Source organism: Lithobates pipiens, unplaced genomic scaffold, assembly GCF_037356315.1.
Source record: "Lithobates pipiens isolate NorthernLeopardFrog02 unplaced genomic scaffold, aLitPip1_a1.2 Scaffold_22, whole genome shotgun sequence".
Taxonomy (NCBI): domain Eukaryota; kingdom Metazoa; phylum Chordata; class Amphibia; order Anura; family Ranidae; genus Lithobates; species Lithobates pipiens.
In genome coordinates this window covers 332,897,291-332,920,266 of record NW_027507784.1, presented here as the reverse complement: position 1 = coordinate 332,920,266, position 22,976 = coordinate 332,897,291, and the positions used below count along the sequence as shown (strand labels likewise).

The following is a 22,976-nucleotide window of genomic DNA, read 5'->3' as shown; positions in this document are numbered from 1 at the left end:
AAAGGTATTTAAAAACAGTACAATAACGTAAGGCTGAAACAACTAATCGATTAATCGACAACTTATCGATTATGAAATTAATCGATTACTATTTTCATAATCGATTAATCGGCCTGTAACAAAATGGGGTTAAAGTTAATGAGTATGATGAGATTTACCAGATTGACCCTTTAATAGTATATCTCTCCTTTAATAGTATACCTCTTCTAACAGGAAATACAGTACATCTCCTCTAACAGTATAAACACGATATCTCTCCTCTAATGGTATACACATTATATACCCTCTAATAGTATATGCAGTATATCTCTCTTCTAATAGTATATACAGTACAACCCCTCTAATATATACACAGTATATATCCCCTCTAATATATACAGTATATCTCTTCTGTCTGTTATTCTCAGAGTGGATTAGATATTTTGCTCCCTAACCATATAGTTGGTTATTTATATTTACCCCTGCATAGAGATATTTAAGAATAAAATTGCCTTTTTTTAAAACTTTACATATTAACTAAATTATACACCACACTTTAAAGGTTACTATCCAATTAATCAAAACAATAATCGGTCAACTAATTGATTATGAAAATAATCGTTAGTTGCAGCCCTACAATAATGCTTACCAGTCCTGGTAAAGTCTCTTGCTACACCCGCTGGTACAATCTTCAGCACCTGACATTTGCAGGTGTTTGAGGATACCCATGTCTGCTGCCAATCCGCCCAATCTCCCTACAACTACTGCCCTCCACCAGCAGCATATACTCCCCTTTCCTCCCCGTCACACCTACTGGCTGCTGGGAGAAAAAAAAAAAAAAAAAGAATACCCAGCATTTCTGGATATGGGGAACTAAATGTTAGGGGAAGGGTACGGATGGGGTTAAATGTTGAGTAGAGGTGGAGAGCATGGGTGCCCACACTGTACATCACAATTCTCTCCCGCTGCTGAAAACACTGCAATAATTAAACTGCTACACCGTGCTGACAAAACGGCAGCGGGCTCTTTTCATACTCCTTCTAGGGAGAATGGAAAGAAGCGTAACCATTTTTGTAAGGTAATCGTAAACGCATTTACCTCGTTATTACTGTAATGAAGATCCATGCACTGCCCGAAGGCCACCTTGGCCTTGGTGAAAAGGTCTTCCAGCAGAACCGGCCGGGGAAATTGCAGGATCCTGGAAAGACATCAAGCGATTAAGTTGGGCCTGGTTTATTTCAGACGTTAAAATGCGCTTTATTCTACATCAAAAAGGTCAATAACTGGGAAAAGGTAAAACAACGATGGACAGAATGAGTCACTGGGTTGCGGAAAAGAATAATGCAATAACAATTCATGAGCTACAAGAAAACCACTGTAGTAAATACATTTGGAGATGACAGAACACACACTAAGGAAGGCAACTGTTTTCAGGATTTAAAAAAATAATAAAAAAAAAAAAAAAAAAAAAACACACCTCTAACCAATGCTTGCAGCTTAAAATTAACATGTTACTTGCCCATTCGGGTCAAAGCAACACTTAACCACCGTTGTCTTGCCAAGCGACATATACTATACTCCCTTTCCCTTCATTCCCCATGCCAATGGCAGCGAGGAGAAATACCAGATGCTTCCCTTTTGTGTTCAGGGGATAGAGAGACATTCTGTCTAAGTAACAAGTTATAACTTGCACAAGGCTCCCCCTTGTCTTTGCTCTTGGTAGCTGGACCAAGCGGATGAGACAGCAAAAGGAAGGTCAGTGGGCAGGAGGGTGAAAGTCAAAGTGCACTCTATGCATTAAGATTATAAAAAAATAAAATAAAAACACATTCTGTGTGCAGCAGCCCCCCTAATACTTACCTGAGCCCCATCTAGCTCCAGCGACGTTGCAGGAGCATCTCAGCTGCCTGGGAGTGCCGATGGCTTCTGCTGCTGTCAAAGTCAGTCGACCAATGAGGAAAGAAAGTGGGTGAGGCCAGGCCACATCTCCATGTCTGAATGGACACAGGGAGCTGTGGCTCGGCTCAGGTTCCCCCCATAGCAAGCCGCATGCTGTGGGGGCACTCAACAGGCAGAAGGGGCCAGGGGCACCGAAGAGGGACTCGAAAAGAGGAGGATCGTGGCTGCTCTGTGCAAAATTACACAGAGCAGGCAAGAATGAGGTTTGTTATTTTTAACTAAAAAAAAAAAAAAAAAATTTGGTAAATATTAGGGATGTGCCTAAACATATCCAGGGAACTTTGATAGACAGGATTGGAAGTGTCCGGACAGCTATTGAAAGTTGTGATGTTCCCGGCGCTCTAATCAACCAGGCGGCGGCTCTCCTCTCTATTCCCCTGCACAGTGGCTGGCTGCACTAGGGACACAGGCTGGCTGCATCTGACGAGCACTGGTGAGGCTGCATTGATCTCTTGTATCATGTCCCCAGTCTCTGACCATCTCCTGTACCACGTCCCCAGTCTCTGACCATCTCCTGTACCACGTCCCCAGTCTCTGACCATCTCCTGTACCATGTCCCCAGTCTCTGACCATCTCCTGTACCAGGTCCCCAGTCTGACCATCTTCTGTACCGTGTCCCCAGTCTGACCATCTCCTGTACCAGGTCCCCAGTCTGACCATCTCCTGTATAAAAATATATATATTTTTTTAAAATAAGTTTCGCTATCGGTCATTTTCTGCCTAGTGTATTTTTCCATATCCGTTTCGGCACCAAAAAACCCATTCGGTGCACCCCTAGTAAATATTAATGTTTTTATTTCTTTTGCTCAGCAATACCTGCCGATCCTGACAGTCGTCTTTAATCCCTGTTTTAATCTAATCATGCCAAGTTACTGCAGTAGATCCATACTGGCATAGTCAACTGCATATCTGGGCTCATGGAGTTACAGGAGTGTGCTTGTACCTCCTATACTTAGATTTAGCTACCATGCTTCAGTCTAAGCGAAAGTGGCTCCTGCACATCCCTGCCTACCGACTATGTAGGGGGAGATGTACTAAAACATAGGGCACTCTGAACCTGGTGCAGCTGTGCATAGTAACCAATCAGCTTCTAACTTCAGCTTGTTCAATTAAGCTTTGCCAATAAAATCTAATAGCCGATTGGTTACTACGAACAGCTGCACCAGACTCCTGTTTGCACCAGTTTTAGTAAATCTCCCCCCACTGTCTGTACCTCTATATTGGCTTTCAGGTGAAACCTGGAGGAAGTGTCAATGGACTACGGCTCTTGAAGTCCATTGATAACTCAATGCGGTGGAAGACAGGACTTTATTCGTTCACAGAGCTCCGCCTACATCATCTAGGTCTGTAACGTCAATGGTGCTAAAGCTCTCCTGGGACCTGTGATGTCAGTGGAAGCAAAAAAAGGGTCATCTGCAGTCTCTCCACCCCTTTAAAGCAATACTAAGGGTCCTTTCACACGGGACGGATCTGTGATGATCTGCCCTGTGAACATCCGCTTGCTCATAGGGGATCGCTCCATTGATCCCCGCTGAGCCGGCGGATGACTGGGCGTTTTTTGTTTTTTTTACCTCCAAGCAGAGAATGCAAGAAGGTAAAACAGAAGCTTCAGGCTTACAACCACTTTAAAACGGTGAAAGAAAAGAGGGACTCAGTGGTCACATAACCACAACTAAAAAAAAAAAAAAAAAAAAAAAAAAGGAACGTCCGTGTCTCTTTTTTATTTAATTTTTTTTTTACTGAAAATGGGGCTAAATGTATATAGATGGCGACAAATGTGTGTGTTTTTTTTATTTTTATTTTTTTTAAATAAAACTTGCCCATGATTAATAGATTGATCTTCCCATTTGTTGAATTACTGAAGTATCTAGAAAGCATTAATGGCTCTGTGAGGGAACACAATGTGAGATATGAAATGACCTTTGGTCCCATGGGACAGGAGTGTAATCACAGCACATAGCAGGCACTTGTTTTCTCTGTCTTGGAATGTGAGGGAGCTGGAAATGTACAGGGACCAACACTGATAAGAACCAGTGCAGGAATACATTATCCATTCCCCTTAACCGCTGTTTACTGCAACCAGTCATCGCCCCCCCCCCCCCCCCAATTGCAATAGCAAAGCATCTTTTAAACTCTTAGAGACACGATTCCTATTGAAGTGGTATTTAAGCTAGAAGGTTTTTGTTTTTTGTTTTTTGTTTTTTTTACCATAAAAGAGGAAGTAAACTTCCCTGAAATTTACCTAAAGGCAAGCCTATAATAAGGCTTACCTATTAGGTAATATAAACATCTATTTAGGAGACATTTACATTACATGCAGCCAGTGACTTCACTGACACATGGGAAGGAATGGCCACCGGTGCTGTTCCTTCCGAGCCCGCCCTGTGCCATGAATGGCGGCTTCCACGTGCATGAGCGAGAGTGACGTCTTTGCGGCTCCGGCCAGTCACAGAGCCGGAGCCCGTGAACCTGGTGAAGATGGAACAGCTTTGTGTGCATACTAGCACATTATGACTTTACCTTGCAGGAAGGAAAAAAAAACAAAAAAAAAACAGGCAACGGTATACAACAGCTTTAATGCATTCTATCATTTAGGTATCAAAAACTTTATGTGATCTGCTCTATCCCCTTCATCCCCCGTCCCCACCCATACATACCTGAGCCAGAGAGAGCAGCGTCTCTCTCTCTCTCTCCTCATTGGTTTAGAGACAGAGGCTCCAGCTGCTGTCAACCGCAGACAGTAAAGAGGAGGGCATGCCGAGCGGTCAATGGACACACAGAAGGTCTCGGGAGAGAGCATGCAAGAGTTCCCCAATAGCAAGCAGCTTGCTATTGGAGGCACTCGGAGGGGTGGGGGGGGTTTGGAACCAGGAGCAACAGCAGGGGACCCGAGAAATGGAGGATCAGGGCTGCTCTGTGTAAAACCATCACACAGAGCAGGTAAGCATAACATGTTTGATATTTAAAAAATAATAATCCTAGGTTTACAAATCACTTTAATATTCACTGCAAATTGACACAGTTTCATGAAAATGAGCACTCTGCCCACAGGAACCATTATGGTTTTAGGTTCTGTTCTCTCTAGAACAGGGGTGCCCAACCAGTGGCCCGGGGGCCACACGTGGCCCACGGAGCCCTCTGATGTGGCCCGCGACCTCCTGCTCTGGGATAGAACTGAAAGAATACTGTTATTAAAGGTCAGTTTATTGCTAAAAATCACAGTACATATATGGGCATATCTTTTCTGCAGTGGTTACTGGGCTGCTTACAAACTGATCCGCAGGTGCACTGAGCCATAGACTTCTATTATTACCTGCGAGTTCGGTGAGCTTTCTGAAAGTGCACCAAACCTGCATAATATAATAGAAGTCTATTGCAAACTGCAGGAAAGCCAAAGGTACACTGCGTTGCACAAGTGTAAACCGCAGCGCATCAGTGTGAAAGCAGCCTTGGACCCTTTTCACACAGATAGTCTGACAGTCCAACCAACTGGACCCTCCACTCACCTGTAAGTAGTGGCAGACATAAACCGACTTGTGTTCTACCTCCAATACGATACGCTAAAAAGTATCGTGGGCTGCGTCCATGTCCACTCTGAAAAATGCAGAGTGGACATGGACATGCCATCCACCCGCTCATTGTGGCCCGCGACCATTTACCAAGTCGCTCAAGTGGCCCTTGCTCTTCAAAAGGTTGGGCACCCCTGCTCTAGAACATTCAAACATGAAACCCAACTGGTTGCTCCACTCAAAACCGATTAATACTTCTGCAACCACTACCCACTTCTTGTGACAGCAAGCAGGGATTCTCTAAAAACGCACATTTTTTTAGCTGCAAAAATGTGCATTTATCTTTTTTTTTTTTTTTTTGAACTTATCCTTTAAAAAGGGGACACTAAAGCTTCAGGCTTTTCTTTTTGTTTTTTTAACAAAACATGTCCTACTTAGCTCCACTGCGCAGTTGGTTTTGCACAGAGGGGCCCCAATCCTCCTCTTCTGGGGTCCCCAAGTGGCATTTGTGGCCCCTCCTCTTCTCGAGTGCCCCAGAGAAGCGCTCTTCTTCAGGAAACCCGTGCGGGCGTGCTCCCATGTCCCACTGCTGCGTCTATTGACACAGACAGCAGGACTCGGCCCAGCCCCCCGGCTGCCACGTCATTGGATTTGATTGACAGCAGCAGGAGCCAACGGCTGCGCTGCTATCAATCTATCCAATCAGGACCCGAGACACCACCTGGAGATGTGCTCGTCCATATCACGGGAAAGAACCGGTTCAGGTAAAACGGTGGGTTGGTGCACTACAAGAGGTTTTTCAGCTGAATGCATAGAATGCATTAAAGTGAAAGACCTCAAGGGTTTCCAACCACTTTAAGTACCCCTGACTGCACAAAACGGTCAGCCAGGATGAGTTGGATCCCTTGCTCATAAGCAACTGATATTTTACAGTTTAACTCATTCTAATCTTACCTTTTCTCTCCACGATGTTCAAATTTAACACGGACATCATTCTGCAAATGGAAAAAGTTAAATTAACACAGGCAATGCAAAAGAGCCAGGAGGAGGGAAAAGAGCAAGAAGCAAAAAGAGAGCCAGGGATGGGGAGAGCAAAAAAACAATGGGGGGGGGGGGGGGGGTGGAAGGACAGCGTAATGAGGAATGGATTTAACAGACGTGAGGACACTCAGAAGTATATATCCAGCTTATTGCCCCTTCCCTTAATCATCTGAACGAGAAATAAAAATGACGGTGGAAGCAAACTTTCATTTTACACATAGGTGAGACTGACGTGCGACTTACCTGTTTCTTGGGTGAGGTGGATTTAGAGCTGCCAGATTCATGCAGACTCAGGGCAGGTCTGCTGGCTTTGTGCAAGACAACCAGATCCTGCATGATTGAATCCAGGGCCTGCTGCTCATCTGTGAAATGAAGGGATGGTAGAGAGTCAGACACAGCACACACCAAGGAATAACGCATCTCTAACTGCAAATGACAGCAGCAAAATCTATCTATCTGCCCCATTTCAATATTAAGTATGATTATATTAAAGCTGTAGTATTCAACATTTCCAAGTTTTACAATTCCTGGTACAAATATTTTATAGAATTTTTGAAAATAACAAAGAAGCATCCAAACTGCCCATGCAGGGGGCTTGGGAGTGGCAGCATGGCAACACCATGCATTACTATTAGGCCTCATTCAAGCTGCGTTGGGGATGCAGAAGAGCATATGGACAGCATATACCTACAGCTGAATTGCTTTCCAAAACTGATCAAATCTTGCAGAAAGAACGCAGCCTCTGCACAATTTTTGCCAAGTCCTGCCTTTCCCTCTCTCCCTTATAATTCAAGGCAGTAAAATGTGTAAAGCAAACAGGGATCCTTAATGCCTTTCCTGTTCTCAGTTATGGTTGGGGAGACGTGCTATAGATTATAGTTGGCAATATAAGGCAGACTGTAGATAAACTGAATTTAAAAAAATGCAACGTTTACTGCCATAAATTAGGTTTTATATAGTGCACTGCATTAGAGTAATCAGTGGAGATCACAGACTGCCAGGAGAAAACACCTCAAGCATTATTTTAGTCTTGCCCATCCCCAAATTACATATTACAGGAGAGAAAACTGTGGAAAATGGAACAGCGACAGTCTTTTGACTCTCCAAGGACCACATGACATGGTCATTTATGACTCCTGGGACGTAACACGTTGGGGTTGATTTACTAAAGCAGTAGTGACTAGGGATGCACCGATACTGGCATCGTTGCCGATATTTCGCATTTTCAGGGATATAGGTACTCGTGAAAATGCACCAATACCAGAAACTGATACCGGAAAAGAGACGTGAGCTTGGGCGCAGCTCGGGAATTGGATAAGGTTGTGGCCTCTCCATACGGCTGTGAGTTCCATTTCCTTCATGACGTGTTTTGCTGCTGCTGCGTCTGCTACATGGCGAGCGTCCTCCTTACACCATGTCCCCTCATATTATGGCAAAAATATGTAATTTTTCATAATTTTTTTAAAAAGTGGTCACATGACCAAAATCAGGTATCGGCGAGTACATGATGTCAAGTATCGGTATTCTGCGTCAAAAAAGTGGTATCGGTGCATCCCTAGTAGTGACTGTTTACATGATTGGTGTAGAAACAAAAAAAACAAAAAAAAAAAAAAAAAAAAAAGGTAAAAAACTTTTTTTTTGTTCTGGTTTCCCACATCATTGAAAGTAAGAGAAAAAAAATAAAAAATTTGGGTTGTCCCCAGAAAAGTAAAAGAGGGGAAATCTTCCAATGGGGACACTTTTTGGTGACCTGGGGGTCCCTAAGGAATTCCCTTAATTTGCAGGGTTTGACTCTGTTCCCGATTGGGTACGGGACAGGAAGTCAAAGGAAAGCTCCCCAATGGGACACAGATGGTGGGGAAAAAAAATAAAATAAAAGGCAGGTTATAACCCCTACTCTATGTAAAATGAAAAAAAAAATGAAAAAAAAAAAAGAAGTGGTCTATAGTTTTACTTTCCCCTTTGTCTATATTCCTTTAAACCTTGCCCACCCTTTGCCCTAGCCTCACTTTAAAAAGTTCTGAATGCCCAGGGGACAGGAAACATCAGCGATCGGGTGACCACTGTGGTTGGCTGCCACAGTGATCACATGATCCGCTGCCGATCCTGCCAGCTACTAATAGTTAGACTGAACCGAGAGCGGCCTTTGACAGTTCAGTCTGTGCTGGGAGGGAGCAGCAAGTGCACTCTGAGCACAGAGACACCAGCCAAGCGATGCACATGTGTGGCTGGTTGGCGTTAAGGCCCACCCTTTTCCCGTCGCATGTGTGTTATGCAGTGGGCAAGGGATTTTATTCAACTCCATTGAATCAAAACAAATATGTCGATAAAATGGATTAATTGCTATTCTCAGAGTTTGCAGTCCCAAGGCACACAGACAAGTTGAATGTAAACAAATAAATGTTTACATTGATGAAAAAAGCGATGACCTACAAAAAAAGTGGGGCTCAGAATGGCAGTCCTCAATATAGAGAGAGAAAGACAAGGTGAAGTTGCAGAAAGCCAGACAGAACTTAAATTTCCTGGCTGGAGGATGTCCACCATCATCTAGCTCAGGGGTGCCCAACCTTTTGAAGAGCGAGGGCCACTTAAGCAACTTGGTAACTAGTCACGGGCCACAACGAGCGGGCGGATGACAGGTCCAAGTCCACTCTGCATATGCAGAGCTGACACAGACACAGCCCGCTCAACTCTATGGGCCCTCAAATAAGATCTTCCCAGATGGAAGGGGTCGGAGGTTCTGATCGCGTCGAAACCGATCGTGTAAAAAGCAGCCCAAGGCTGCTTTCACACTGACGTGTCATGGTTTACCCACACTGAGGGTTCAGCGCAGTGCGCCTGTGGCTTAGCTGTACTTTGCCACTTGCTTCCTCTACCGCCGGCTTCATTCATAACACTCTTGCTCTGAGATAGGGGGTTGGCATTCCACAATCTGGACTTGCCAACCCGCCATCCCAGAGCAGGAGGTCGCGGGCCACATCAGAGGGCTCCGTGGGCCACATGTGGCCCCCGGGCCACTGGTTGGGCACCTCTGATCTAGCTCATTAGCCACCTCACCACTGGGCACTTTTGCCCCCTTCCTCCCCAGGCCAATTTTCAACTTTCAGCGTTGTCGCGCTTTGAATGACAGTTGCAGTCATGAAAGACTGTACCCAAACTAAATTTTTTTTATCTTTGAGACAGATAGGTCTTTCTTTTGGTGTTATTTAACCACTGTTATTTTTGCCAAAAAACTAAAAAAAAAAAAAAAAATAAAAAAAAAAACCGAAAAGTTTTTCTTGGTTTTCTGTTCTAAAATTGTGTAAATAAGTAATTTTTGCTCCTGCACTGATGGGCGCTGATGAGGCTGCACTGGTATGTGACAGGCACTGCCAGGCACTGAGTAGCATCACTGCCCTGCACTGCTTGGGCGGCACTTGTAATCAGTGCCCCGATTATTTCTGCAGATCTTCCCTGTGAAGAAATGCCACCGATTGGCTCTCCTCTTGCGGTCAGCGTGAGGAGAGCAATCCGAAAACTGGCATTTCCTTGTTTACAAGTGATCAGCTGTGACTGGACACATCTGATCGCATGGGTAAAGAGCCTCGTTATCAGCTCTTTATTGAGATCGGTAATATGCGTGCTCCTGCAAGTGCGGCGAGAGTGGGATGCCATCACACGACGTCGTCCCAGAATGAGAGAAACACATTGTGCCTGTCAATTGACATACGGCGGGCAGGAGGTGATCAATTCCCAACCTGACAGTCCCTGGTTCTTTCAATCATGAAGGTTTAGCATTACACACGGGTGTTAAATGTGGTAGTAAAGTCTGTACAGTATTTCTATATTTACTTACAGGTAATCTTATAATAAAGCTTATCTGTAGTGTAAATTAATATCTCCTAAGCATGTACCGTTTAAGAGATATTCTAGGGAGCATCAGCCAGTGACGGCAATGCTCTGAAGTAACGGCATACCCGTGCCGTTCCTTCAAAGCTCTGTGCCGTGGCTCCCGCATGCATGCGTGGGAATTACATCATCGCAGCTTGGCCAGAGCACGCAAATCCAGAAGGAAGACCGGGTAAAGATGGAAACCTTATCAGCGTTGGCAGCGCTCCACTAGTGGGATTGGTTTCAAGGCAAGTCTTTCATAATGTACTAGTATGCCATCAATACTAGTACATTATGCCTTTGCCTTGCAGAGTGTTTTATTTTTTTGTTTTTTTTAAATTAACCATTACTACCGCTTTAACCAGGAGTGATCTGCATGCAAATATATTCAACACCCAATCCGTCAGACTGACCCCACCCATCAAAGCAATAAAACATTTACATAACTTCATCTAATCCAGCCCACTGTGGGGGCTCGAGAGAAGTACTGAGGCAGGGTGCTGTGATATGTTCAGGAAGCTACGTATAGCCCCCCCTGCCAATCGCCCCTCCCCCTTTTTAGCTATGCTCTGCCTGTGTCTCATCAGATTAGATGACCCGTCAGAATTTGTAACAGAAGTGACGTTCCATCGCCACCATCTTGCTACACCCCACACTCCTTCACAGTAAGGATACAGTGAGAAGGCGGCAAGCGGACATCTTGTTACACCCACAGGAGTCTTGCATGTCACACTTATTTTTAAACAGTAAACTGAGCTTATATAGTGAAAAAGAGTATCTTTAAAAATCCGTCTGTTTAGATGTTGTTAAAATTTTATAAGCAACGGCAAACCTGTTGATCTCACAGGTTTGCTAATCTGACAGGACACCGCTGCTTTGAAAAAAATCATCAAAACAGTCTGACGGATTTCAAAATACTAAAATTTCACTACATAAGCTCAGTTTACTGTTAAAAATAAATGTGAAATGACTCTGGTGGGTGTAAGACGTCCACTTGCCGCCTTCTCACTGTATCCTTACTGTGGACGAGTGCGGGGTGTAGCAAGATGGCGGCAGCGACGGAAGGTCGCTTCCGTTACAAATTCTAACGAAAAACACCCGCATTGCTAAAGAAACACCCAGTACGGATTTTCTCTGGCACTGAGCGATCAGTGGTCTTTGATCGGTCGGTTCTCAGTGTTGTAGCCAGCGGGGGACAGATGCAGCATCCACCTATGCAAGTAGGATTTAGAGAAAAAAAAAAAAAAAAAAAAAAAAAAAAAAAAAAAAAAAAAACAACACACACAAAATTTCTCTTTTAAAGCTATCCCTGAATAATATAATCCAATATACAAGTGGAATGCAACCAAGAAAGCTGGGCGAATCCAGGGAAGCTCAGTGGATTCAAGTGTATATAAACCACCTAGCTGCTGTTGCAGATTCGGAGTTCCTTAGCAGGTGAAAGAGAACTTAGCGGCTACCTTAGTTACCTCACCTCTCTTTCATTCAGGATTCCGCTCTATCCAACACACAATGCTCGCAGTGAGACATGACATCATGTGTTTGTATACCAAGATCTATACTCGGGCATGTTTGTACTGCGCAGACAATGGCGCCTTTTCAGGATGAGGCGACTGAGAAGACAGTGGCCTGCTAATCCTTTGAGCTTTCTAAAGAACCTCATTACAGATGTATGAATTTAACCAGTTCCTGGCACAGGCAGTCAGATATCATGTGATCCGACCAGAAACCAGCCCACGTTCTATGCCAATTCTTATCCAATGTTTAGAGCTAGGACAAAAGTGCAGAACTGCATTCTGCAGTGCTTTCGGGTTGGATCAGAGCGATACTCTGTGCCAGTGCGGACCAATCAGAATTGCTCTGATTTGATTGCCCTGGAAGCTGGAAATCACTCAAGCAGACACCACCACGCCAGGGATCTCCACTTCCTTCCAGGTCCTGTGCCAAGAGGCTGCCCTGCTGCATTCTGCAATCAGGAGGTCCGCTTCTTTGCGTGGGCGCCATTCAGAGAACGCTTTGTATTTTTCAACAAAAATGCAAGGCGTTCTCGGATTGGACAAGGTGAACAGGTGATGTCACAGTACTGCCTCTCCACCTTGCCTAATCAGAGAACGCTTTGCATTTATTCAGAAAATTGCATGGGTACCATTCAGAGAACGTTTTGCATCTTCTGAATGAATGCAAAGCGTTCTCCGATTGGACGAGGTGGAGAGGCAGTACTTTGACATCACCTGTTCACCTTGTCCAATCAGAGAACACCTTGCGTTTTGTTGACAATGTAAAGATTTCTCTGAATGGTGCCCAATCCAAGTGGCCAACCTCCTATGTTCAGAATAAAGCAGGGTAGCCGTTCAACAAAGGACGTGAAAGAGAAGATCACCGGAAAAGCCAGGTATGGTATAAGCATGGTTGCATTGGATTGGTCCAAGCCAGGCCAATGTAACCAAGTGTAAAGTATCCACACCTGGAAATCTTCTTTAACCACTTTCCTACCAGGAACTTTCGCTCCCTTCTTGCCCAGGCCAATTTTCAGCTTTCAGCACTGTTGCACTTTGAATGACAACTCTGTAGCCATATTAAATGTATTTTTTTGAGACAGACACATTTCTTTTAGCAGTATTTAAACACCCAAAAATGGAACTTCCTCTTTAAGGGAATGGTGAACCCCTGACATGCCACATTTGGCATGTAATTTTTGTTTGGGGGGGGGGGGGCACCCCTTTTTAGTGGGTTCTAGCTCCCACTTCCACCTGGTGCACCGCGGCACCGGAAGCAAGTTAACCTCTCCCCCTCCCTCTCGGCAATCATCTGAGACGCGTCACAGGTCCCAGATGATTGGCCGGCCAGTCACCGCGTGTGGCTCGTTCAGTGCGTTCCCGGCTGCGAAGCCACAGCCAGGTGCCCACAGTGAAAATGCCAGTGCTGCAGAGAGGAGGGGGAGAGGAGCGGGGCTTCGTTCCCCCACATTGCTGGACCGTGGGACAGGCAAGTTTCCGATTATTAAAAGTCAGCAGCTGCAGTATTTAATTTTTAAGTGGAACTCCGCTTTTAATAATAATAAAAAAAAACTGAAAATTACAGAAAAAAAATATATATAAAAACAGCTCTTTCTTCGTTTCGGTTATAAAGTTTTGCAAATATGTAATTTTTCTTATTTTTACTGATGTGTGCCGATGAGGCAGCACTGATGATCAGGGTACTGATGATCAGTGCCCAGATTATCAGTGTAAATGTCCATTGTCCCCTGTCGCAGGATAGCTGGTTATCAGCTTTCCTTTCCACACACAGTGACAGCGCTGAGGAAAGGAAGTGCCGATAAGCAGAATTTGTTTACATGCGATAAGCTATGATTGGACACAGCTGATCACATGGGAAAGGGATGCTGTGATCGGCCCTTTACCTCGAATTGTGACCAGCTGTGTCCAAAGGGCAGCGATCAAAGCACACCCAATAGGTGCCCCAAGGGCACGCAGGGGGGGGGGGGGGGGGGGCATGAATTCCAGAAGTGTATGACCACACTGTATCTGTCTTTTGGCTATAGTGTTATTCGACAAGTTGTTAAATTGATGCAAGAAAAAAACCCTGCTGATCTTTCAGAAATCCAGTGAGCTCCTCACTTCCTGGATGTGAGCGGACAACACTGCCTCTGCTACATAGAAATCCCAAGCAGTACTGTCAGCCTAGCCCCATTCTCCCACGCTGGACTACAGAACACCCCCTTATAGAACACTACATTTCACAACATCTCCATAACTCAGCACTCGCCCCCCCCCCCTCCACATCACCTGCCTACTGTCTCTGTACATATAGAATACTCTAATTGCCTTATCACAGGACAAAAATAAAAGACTCACCCATAATGGCAGCCGGTTAGTAGCAGTATCTCAGGCAGAGGATCCCATGGGGTAGTGAAGTCTCTCCTCCTAGAAGTACAGAAGGAACAATCTTAATTTGGGTTTGGGGTAAACAATCCAAATGCAGCCTATCCCTCCTATATCAGAGACTAAGAAAAGCTTCATATAAAAATTGTAAACACCGCGCCGTACCGCCATGTGCACGATACAACGCAAGGGTTTCCCTACATTCTTGGGCAATATTCCCTGAGGACCACAAGGGGGTGGGGGGGGGGGAGCAGTTTTAGACACAAACAAGATCAGAATGCAAGAGACCAAGCATGGAGACGTGAAAACCAGTTAGGCTTGAAATTCTGGAAAAACAAAAAAGCATGCATTAATAAAAAAAAACATAAAAAGGGAGATTTCTATAAAAAAATAAATACAGCTATGATGTCTGCTGAAAGGTCAGCTCTCTCTGGGAGAAGATCGGGCTCCTTGGTTTAATATGGCCGTGTATCTCTTCTGTAGTATAAAAATAATAGTACACCATGTGCAGACTAAACACTAAATACTGGAACATTCAAAGCAAAGCGACTTCTCCGGGGAGTTCCCACATGTTGCAGGCTGAGAAGGTTTTGAGACAACGACTGACCACTAGGAGTAGGATTCAAGCCCAGAGCCCTACAGGGGCCATGCAGAGAGTACAGCCCGACATTGCCGGGACCCGCTGCTGCTTACAGCCACCCGTTCAGATGGATTAACACCCGACATTAGAAAAACATCAGTAACATTAGCTGTAGAATGAGTTTTGTAGTGTTTTTTTTATTTTTTATTTTTTTTAGCAAAACCATACTCCCACAAAAGCTTATGGCTCAAAATCACTGATAAAAAAAAAAAAAAAAAAAACCACAACACTAGAAGCCACACGATCAGGGTGGAAAAAAGACTTTATGATTTCTTCTTGGCCATTTTTTAAAGTGGTTGTAAACCCTTACAAACCCACTTTGACCTACAGGTAAGCCTAGGCCAGTGATGGCGAACCTTGGCACCCCAGATGTTTTGGAACTACATTTCCCATGATGCTCTTGCACTCTGCGGTGTAGTGGAGCATCATGGGAAATGTAGTTCCAAAACATCTGGGGGTGCCCAAGGTTCACCATCACTGGCCTAGATTAAGGATTAGATTAAGGCTTACCTGTAGGTCCAAGAAATATCTCCTAAACCTACACGGTTTAGGAGACGTTTACAAAAAGACAGCCACCGCCGTAGACAGCGGCGCGCAGGCGCACTGAGCAGGCCGCGGCGATATGCCGCTCGTGTCGGCACCCGAGCGCATGCGCGGGAGTGGCGTCATGGCGGCTCCAGCGAATCACAGCGCCGGAGCAGCGAGACCCGGAAGTTGCTCCGGGATCCATGGCAACGGCGAAGAGGAAGACGGAGGACCGCTTCGGGGGCTTTGTTCTCAGTTAAGTTATTCATATGCATAGCATACTAGCTCATTATGCCTTTGCCTTGCAGGGTGTGTTTTTATTTTATTTTTATATTGCCTTTACTTCCTCTTTAACCTTTTCAATACAGGGCACTTATACACCTTTCTGCCCAGACCAATTTTGAGCTTTCAGCGCTGTCGCACTTTGAATGACAATTGCGCGGTCATGCTACACCGTACCCAAATGAAATTTTTATCATTTTTTTCCCACAAATAGAGCTTTCTTTTGGTGGTATTTGATCACCTCTACGGTTTTTATTTTTTGCTAAACAAATAAAAAAATACCGAAAATTTTGGGAAATTTTTTTTTTTTGTTTCAGTTTCAAAACTTAGCAAATAAGTACGTTTTCTCCTTCACTGATGGGCACTGATGGTGTTACACTGATGGGCACCAATGAAGTGGCACTGATGAGGTGGCACTGATGGACAACGATATGTGGCACTGATAGGTGGCACAAATTGGCACTGATAGCTGGCACGGATTGGCATGGATGGGCATGGATAGGTGGCACAGGTGGGCATGGGTTAGTCGGCACAGGTGGGCATGGATGGGCACTGATAGGCGGCACAGATGGGAACTGATAGGCGGCACAGATGGGAACTGATAGGCGGCATTGTATTATAATATATTGTACTAATGGATGCCAATCAGTGATGCCCATTGTGGGCACTGATTGGCATCCATTATGGGCACTGACTGGAATCCCTGGTGGTCTAGGGTGGCATACCTTGTCCTGGGCATCCCTGGTGGTCTGGTGGCGTCTCTGGTGGTCCAGTGTGGGCATCCTCGGGGGGACTGTGCTGATAATCGATCAGCACAGACCCCCGTCAGAGGAGCAGCCGATCGGCTCTCCTCTACTCGCGTCTGACAGACGCGAGTGAGGAAAAGCCGATCACCGGCTTTTCCTATTTACACTGATCAGCCATGATTGGACACGGCTGATCACGTGGTAAAGAGTCTCCGTCGGAGACTCTTTACCGAGATCGTAGTTGCCGGGTGTCAGACTGACACCCCGCAACAACGATCGGCGCGCAGCGGCTCATAATCCTGATCACGTCATATGACGTCCGGTCAGGATTATGCAACCACTTTGCCACCGTCTATTTGTTATAGGGCGGGCGGCAAGTGGTTAAGACAATATGAATGATAAACAAAAAAAAAAAAAAAACTTCTCTCACTCATGGTCAGTGTTTGGCTAAAGCCATTTATTATCAATCAACTGCGTTTACTCTTTTTAAAAGAGGAAGTAAACCCACTGACACTTTTTTTTTTAATAACCCTGTAAGGCAAAAGGCATAACGAGCTAGTATGCACCGCATGCTAGCTCATTATGAAATACTTGTCTTAGAACGAGGCGCCGGCCTCTCACCCAATCCGCGCCAAGGGGTAAGATGTCAGCTCCCTCGGCGTGTATCGCGGCTCCAGCGATGTGAGTGGCTGGAGCTGAGATGTCATTGCTCCCGCTGCAGTCAGCGGCTCAATGCGAGGGGAATATCTCCTAAACCATACAGGATTTCAGATCCATCATGGCAGCGTCTGTCAGCGGGCATCCCCTCACCCACTGCCGCCACGTCCCACACCTTGTTGTGTCACTGCCGCATCACCAGCCATCCCATTAAAGTGAATGGAACTGTCGGCGAGTCAACAGCTGGTCAGAGGAGGAACCGCTGCGGGACAGAGATGACAGTTGCTTTTTAAAAATCAGGATTTAAAATCAAGCCTTTTTTTCTAGCGATTTAAATCAAATCCATCCAGCGCATGATTCTGGATAAAAACGAGAACGACAATTTTTTTTGCTTAGAATAAAGATCACGATTTTCGGCGCAACATCGTCTTTCACATTATACCAAAAAAAATTGGGCCAACTTTACCGCTTAATATTTTTTAATCCAATGAAGTGTGTTTTTCCCCAAAAAATTGCATTTGAAAGACTGCTGCACAAATACAGCGAGACATAAAAGATTGCAAAGACCGCCATTTTATTCTCTATTGTCTCTACTGAAAAAACAATGTTTGGGGGTTCTAATTAATTTTCCAGCAAAAAAATACTGATTTTAACTTGGTTAGTGGTTAAACTGAACTTATTTGCAGACTGAAGTTCATCCCTTTGATCTAAATAAAAGAACCAAAATGATACAATGTTTCTCTATCTCTCAGCGTGCTGAGCAATGTTGTGATAAACTTTGTCAGCTGTTTTTTTTTTTTTTTTGTTTTGTTTTTTTACAGCTGTTAGAGAACGGCTCTGCACTTGTTACATGAATTGTGGAAATGCCCGATTAGGATTGTGATTGAATCGAGATCGTGATTTTTTATTTTTTTTTTAACAATTGCACAGCTCTAACAATGAATAGCCACTTTTTTTTTGTGTTTTTAAGTTTTAGGCCCCTTTCACACTGGGGTGTTTTTATCAGGCGCTACTAGCGCCTGTATAGCACCTGAAAAAAATCTGGCCCCTTTCACACTGGAGCGGTGCACTAGCAGGACGGTGAAAAAAAGTCCTACTAGCCGCATCTACACCGCTCCTACCCACTGAAATCAATGGGGCAGCGCAGCTATACCGCCCGCAAAGCGCCGCTGCAGTTTCAACCCTTTTTCGCCTGCTAGCGGGGGTTAAAACCTCCCCGCTAGTGGCCGCATATCTCCGCAAAAACAACGGTAAAGCTCTGCTAAAAATAGCGGCGCTTTACTGCCGATGCCGCCCCCGTGTGAAAGGGGCCTTAGGCTCCATGCACACTGGATGTTAAAGTAATGTTATAAAAACAGCAGTAGCTTTGCAGTGAGTCTTTTAAAGTTTTTTTTGCAATAGCGTTTATCGTTTTTTGTTTTTTTTATAAATGGACCAAAAACATTAAAAAAACGCTGGGGAGCCACATTTTTGAGCATTTGTTGTGTGGTCAGAAAAAACGACTCCTGAACGTGATTTTATGGTATTCAGAAAACAGCCCATAAACTTCATTGTATATTATATTATAAGAGCTGCACGATGATTGCCAAAATGAGAAACACTATTTTTCTGCTTAGAATAAAAAGATCACGATTCTCGCAACGTAAAATCTTTCACATTATACAAAAAAAAAGGGCTAATTTTACTGGTTTTTTTTTTTTTTTTTTTTTTAAATAAATTAAACTAAAGTTAGAGAATTCAGAGAGAATTCTTGGCATAGAAAGAATTGGGAAATACTTTAGTCAAGATCGCGATAACGATTCTTGGCGATTAATTGTGCAGCTCTAATTTTATATATATTATATAAATTTTTTTGCAAAAAAAATAAATAAATAAATAAATAAAAAAAAAAGATACACCCAAGCACATAAATCCCCAACCCAAAATTTTGAGGCCCCACATATACACACGACCGTAAACTCACGTGTCGGGGGGCCTACGTGCGATAACGACGATTGCGATACACATTACATATTGCCGCACATGCTGGAGTGAGAGAAATAATCACCAGACCTCCTCCGTAACGCTAAACTGATATCTATAGGGGACTTTTGAAGCGTCACCTATAGAAAATATAGGGGTACCGAAGTTTCTTGCCATTTCACAGGCGCACAAAAATTTAAGGTTTAAAATGTTGGATACTTACTCGGTGCAAGCCCCCCCCCCCCCCCCTTTATATTTTACCAAAAATCTGGGTAGTTTATTGCATTTGTTTGCCCTAAAAATCACTTTAGTGCGTTAGTGAACTTTTGCGGTGATATTGTGACATGAAAAAATTTAAACAACCACTATTTTATTCTCTAGGGTGTCTGCTTTCACAAAATATATAATGTTTGCGGGTTTTGTGTAATCTTCAGGCCTAAAATTATTTTAAAATGTGTGCAAAAAAAAGAAAAAAAAAAAAAAAAAAAAAAAGGCAAAAAAGGCCTTAGTGAAAAAAAGGTTAAAAGAATGCAAAGAGCTCTGTGAATGGACAAGGGGAGATCCAGTCATTAATCTGGCCCTCTCCCCTTTGTCTATTCACAGCAGCCCTTTCACGATGATGGGGGCAACAGGATTTCTTCACTGTGACTACGGCCTCTCATCCCCACAGCACCAAAAGATCACAGCTCTGTGTATTATCTGGCATCATTAACCTACTAGGGTACTTATACTCCCCCCTTCCTGCCCAGGCCAATTTTCAGCTGTCAGTGCTCTCACACTTTGAACGACAATTGCACGGTCATGCAACACTGCACCCATATGACATTTTTATATATTTAATTTTCACACAAATAGGGCTCTCCTTTTGGTTATATTTGATCACCACTGGGTTTTTTATTTTTTTCTAAACAAAAACGAAAAAAAAAGACCGAAAAACGTGAAAAAATTTATACTTTTTTTTTTTTTCTTCATAGTTGGTTATAAAATTTTGCAAGCGGGTCAATTTTCTCCTTCACTGATTGGTGCGGATGAAGCAGCACTGATTAGGCGGCCCTGGTGGGCACTGTTGGTACTGCACTGATAATAAATGCTGATGTCCGTTTAACACAATCAGGAGATCGATTTTCTTTTCTCCACAAGGAGAAAAAACAAAAGCTGAATAACTGGCTTGTGATGACATCTGTGATTAGCTGTTATTCGACACAGCGGATAATGTGGTAAAGGGCTGCTGTGATTGGCCCTTTACCCCGGATCTGTGATCAGCTGCCACAAGAGGACATCAATAAAAGTAAATCCGCGCGGTAGCCATCATTCGGATATAGCGTGGGCGGCAACAGGTTAAAGGGAGGATTTGTACAGTAAACAAGCAGCCAGCCAGATATTGGATACTTTTCATTAGAGGAAAATTATTTGACTGGTGCTGTATCACCCATCCCCCACCTCCTAAAAAAATAAATCTGCAGTTCAGCTTTAACCACTTCCAGCCCAATTCTGACATTCCTCTCCTACATGTAAAAAAAAAAACAGCATTTTTTTGTCTAGAAAATTATTTAGATCCTCCAAATACACAGTGCCTTGCGGAAGTATTCGCCCGCCTTGAACTTTTCAACCTTTTGCCACATTTCAGGCTTCAAACATAAAGATATAAAATTTTTATTTTTTGTGAAGAATCAGCAACAAGTGGGACACAATTGTGAAGTGGAACGAAATCTATTGGATTTTTGAAACTTTTTTAACTAATAAAAAAATGAAAAGTGGGGCGTGCAAAATGATTGGGCCCCCTTGCGTTAATACTTTGTAGAGCCACCTTTTGCTGCGATTACAGCTGCAAGTCGCTTGGGGTATGTCTCTATCAGTTTTGCACATCGAGAGACTGAAATTCTTGCCCATTCTTCCTTGCAAAACAGCTCGAGCTCAGTGAGGTTGGATGGAGAGCGTTTGTGAACAGCAGTTTTCAGCTCTTTCCACAGATTCTCGATTGGATTCAGGTCTGGACTTTGACTTGGCCATTCTAACACCTGGATACGTTTATTTGTGAACCATTCCTTTGTAGATTTTGCTGTATGTTTGGGATCATTGTCTTGTTGGAAGATAAATCTCCGTCCCAGTTTCAGGTCTTTTGCAGACTCCAACAGGTTTTCATCCAGAATGGTCCTGTATTTGGCTGCATCCATCTTCCCCTCAATTTTAACCATCTTCCCTGTCCCTGCTGAAGAAAAGCAGGCCCAAACCATGATGCTGCCACCACCATGTTTGACAGTGGGGATGGTGTGTTGATGGTGATGAGCTGTGTTGCTTTTACGCCAAACATATCGTTTTGCATTGTGGGCAAAAAGTTTGATTTTGGTTTCATCTGACCAGAGCACCTTCTTCCACATGTTTGGTGTGTCTCCCAGGTGGCTTGTGGCAAACTTTAGACGAGACTTTTTATGGATATATCTTTGAGAAATGGCTTTCTTCTTGCCACTCTTCCATAAAGGCCAGATTTGTGCAGTGTACGACTGATTGTTGTCCTATGGACAGACTCTCCCACCTCAGCTGTAGTTCTCTGCAGTTCATCCAGAGTGATCATGGGCCTCTTGGCTGCATCTCTGATCAGTCTTCTCCTTGTCTGAGCTGAAAGTTTAGAGGGACGGCCAGGTCTTGGTAGATTTGCAGTGGTCTGATACTCCTTCCATTTCAAAATGATCGCTTGCACAGTGCTCCTTGGGATGTTTAAAGCTTGGGAAATCTTTTTGTATCCAAATCCGGCTTTAAACTTCTCCAAAACAGTATTATGGACCTGCCTGGTGTGTTCCTTGGTCTTGATGATGCTCTCTGTGCTTTCAACAGAACCCTGAGACTATCACAGAGCAGGTGCATTTATACAGAGACTTGATTACACACAGGTGTATTCTATTTATCACCATCAGTCATTTAGGACAACATTGGATCATTCAGAGATCCTCGCTGAACTTCTGGAGTGAGTTTGCTGCACTGAAAGTAAAGGGGCCGAATAATTTTGCACGCACCACTTTTCAGTTTTTTATTTGCTAAAAAAGTTTAAAATATCCAATAGATTTCGTTCCACTTCACAATTGTGTCCCACTTGTTGGTGATTCTTCACAAAAAATTAAAATTTTATCTCTTTATGTTTGAAGCCTGAAATGTGGAAAAAGGTTGAAAAGTTCAAGGGGGCCGAATACTTTCGCAAGGCACTGTATATATATATATATATATTTTTTTTTATTATATATATTTATATATTATTTTTATATTTTTTTTATTATTTTTTTGAGCAGAGAACCTAGAGAATAAAATGGTGGGTGTTTTAATTTTCTTTGTCACACGGTATACATTAATCAGCAATTTTTCAAATGCAATTTCTTCGGAAAAAATACACTTTCATGAAATGCAAAAAAAAAAAAAACGCAATATAATACCCAAATTGTTTGGTAAAATACACGATGTTATGGCGAGTAAATAGATATCTAACATGTCATGCTTTCAAATTGCACATGCTCGTGGAATGGCGTCAAACTACGGTACTTAAAAAAATCACCATAGGCAAGGTCTTAAAGAGGAAGTAAACCCTAATGGGTTTACTTCCTCTTTGTCTCCCTGCGAAGGTAAAGCATAATGGGCTACTATGCATCGCATAGTAGTCCATTATGTGTCACTTACCTGACACAGGAGCCAGCGATGCCACCGCTGTCCCCAGTAGTCCGGAGCGCCCATCTTCTTCCGGATATCGCTGCTCCGGCCACTCACAGTTCCGGAGCAGCCATGACGTCACTCCCGCGCATGGGAACCGCCACTAACGGCATATCGCCATTAGCAGTGGCATGCTGCTAACGGCGATAGTGCGCCTGTGCGCCGTAGACAGCTGTCACTGTCTTTTAGTAAATATCTCCTAAATCGTGTAGGTTTAGGAGATATTTCTTGG

At 43.8% G+C, this 22,976-nt stretch overlaps 1 protein-coding gene across 1 annotated transcript in view; it reads right to left on the bottom strand.

Annotated features, from left to right (window-relative positions):
• The window catches only part of MAP3K2 (mitogen-activated protein kinase kinase kinase 2), a 74,274-nt gene extending 59,393 nt beyond the window's left edge, over positions 1–14,881 (bottom strand). Inside the window, exons 1-4 of the mRNA XM_077449653.1 lie at positions 14,213–14,881; positions 6,732–6,850; positions 6,402–6,442; positions 1,078–1,177 (exon numbers count right to left, since the gene is read on the bottom strand). Of these exons, the coding sequence (XP_077305779.1) occupies positions 1,078–1,177; positions 6,402–6,442; positions 6,732–6,850; positions 14,213–14,216 (264 nt within the window). The 5' untranslated portion in view covers positions 14,217–14,881. The remainder of the gene's footprint in view (positions 1–1,077; positions 1,178–6,401; positions 6,443–6,731; positions 6,851–14,212) is intronic.
• Between the last annotated feature and the right edge of the window lie 8,095 nt (positions 14,882–22,976).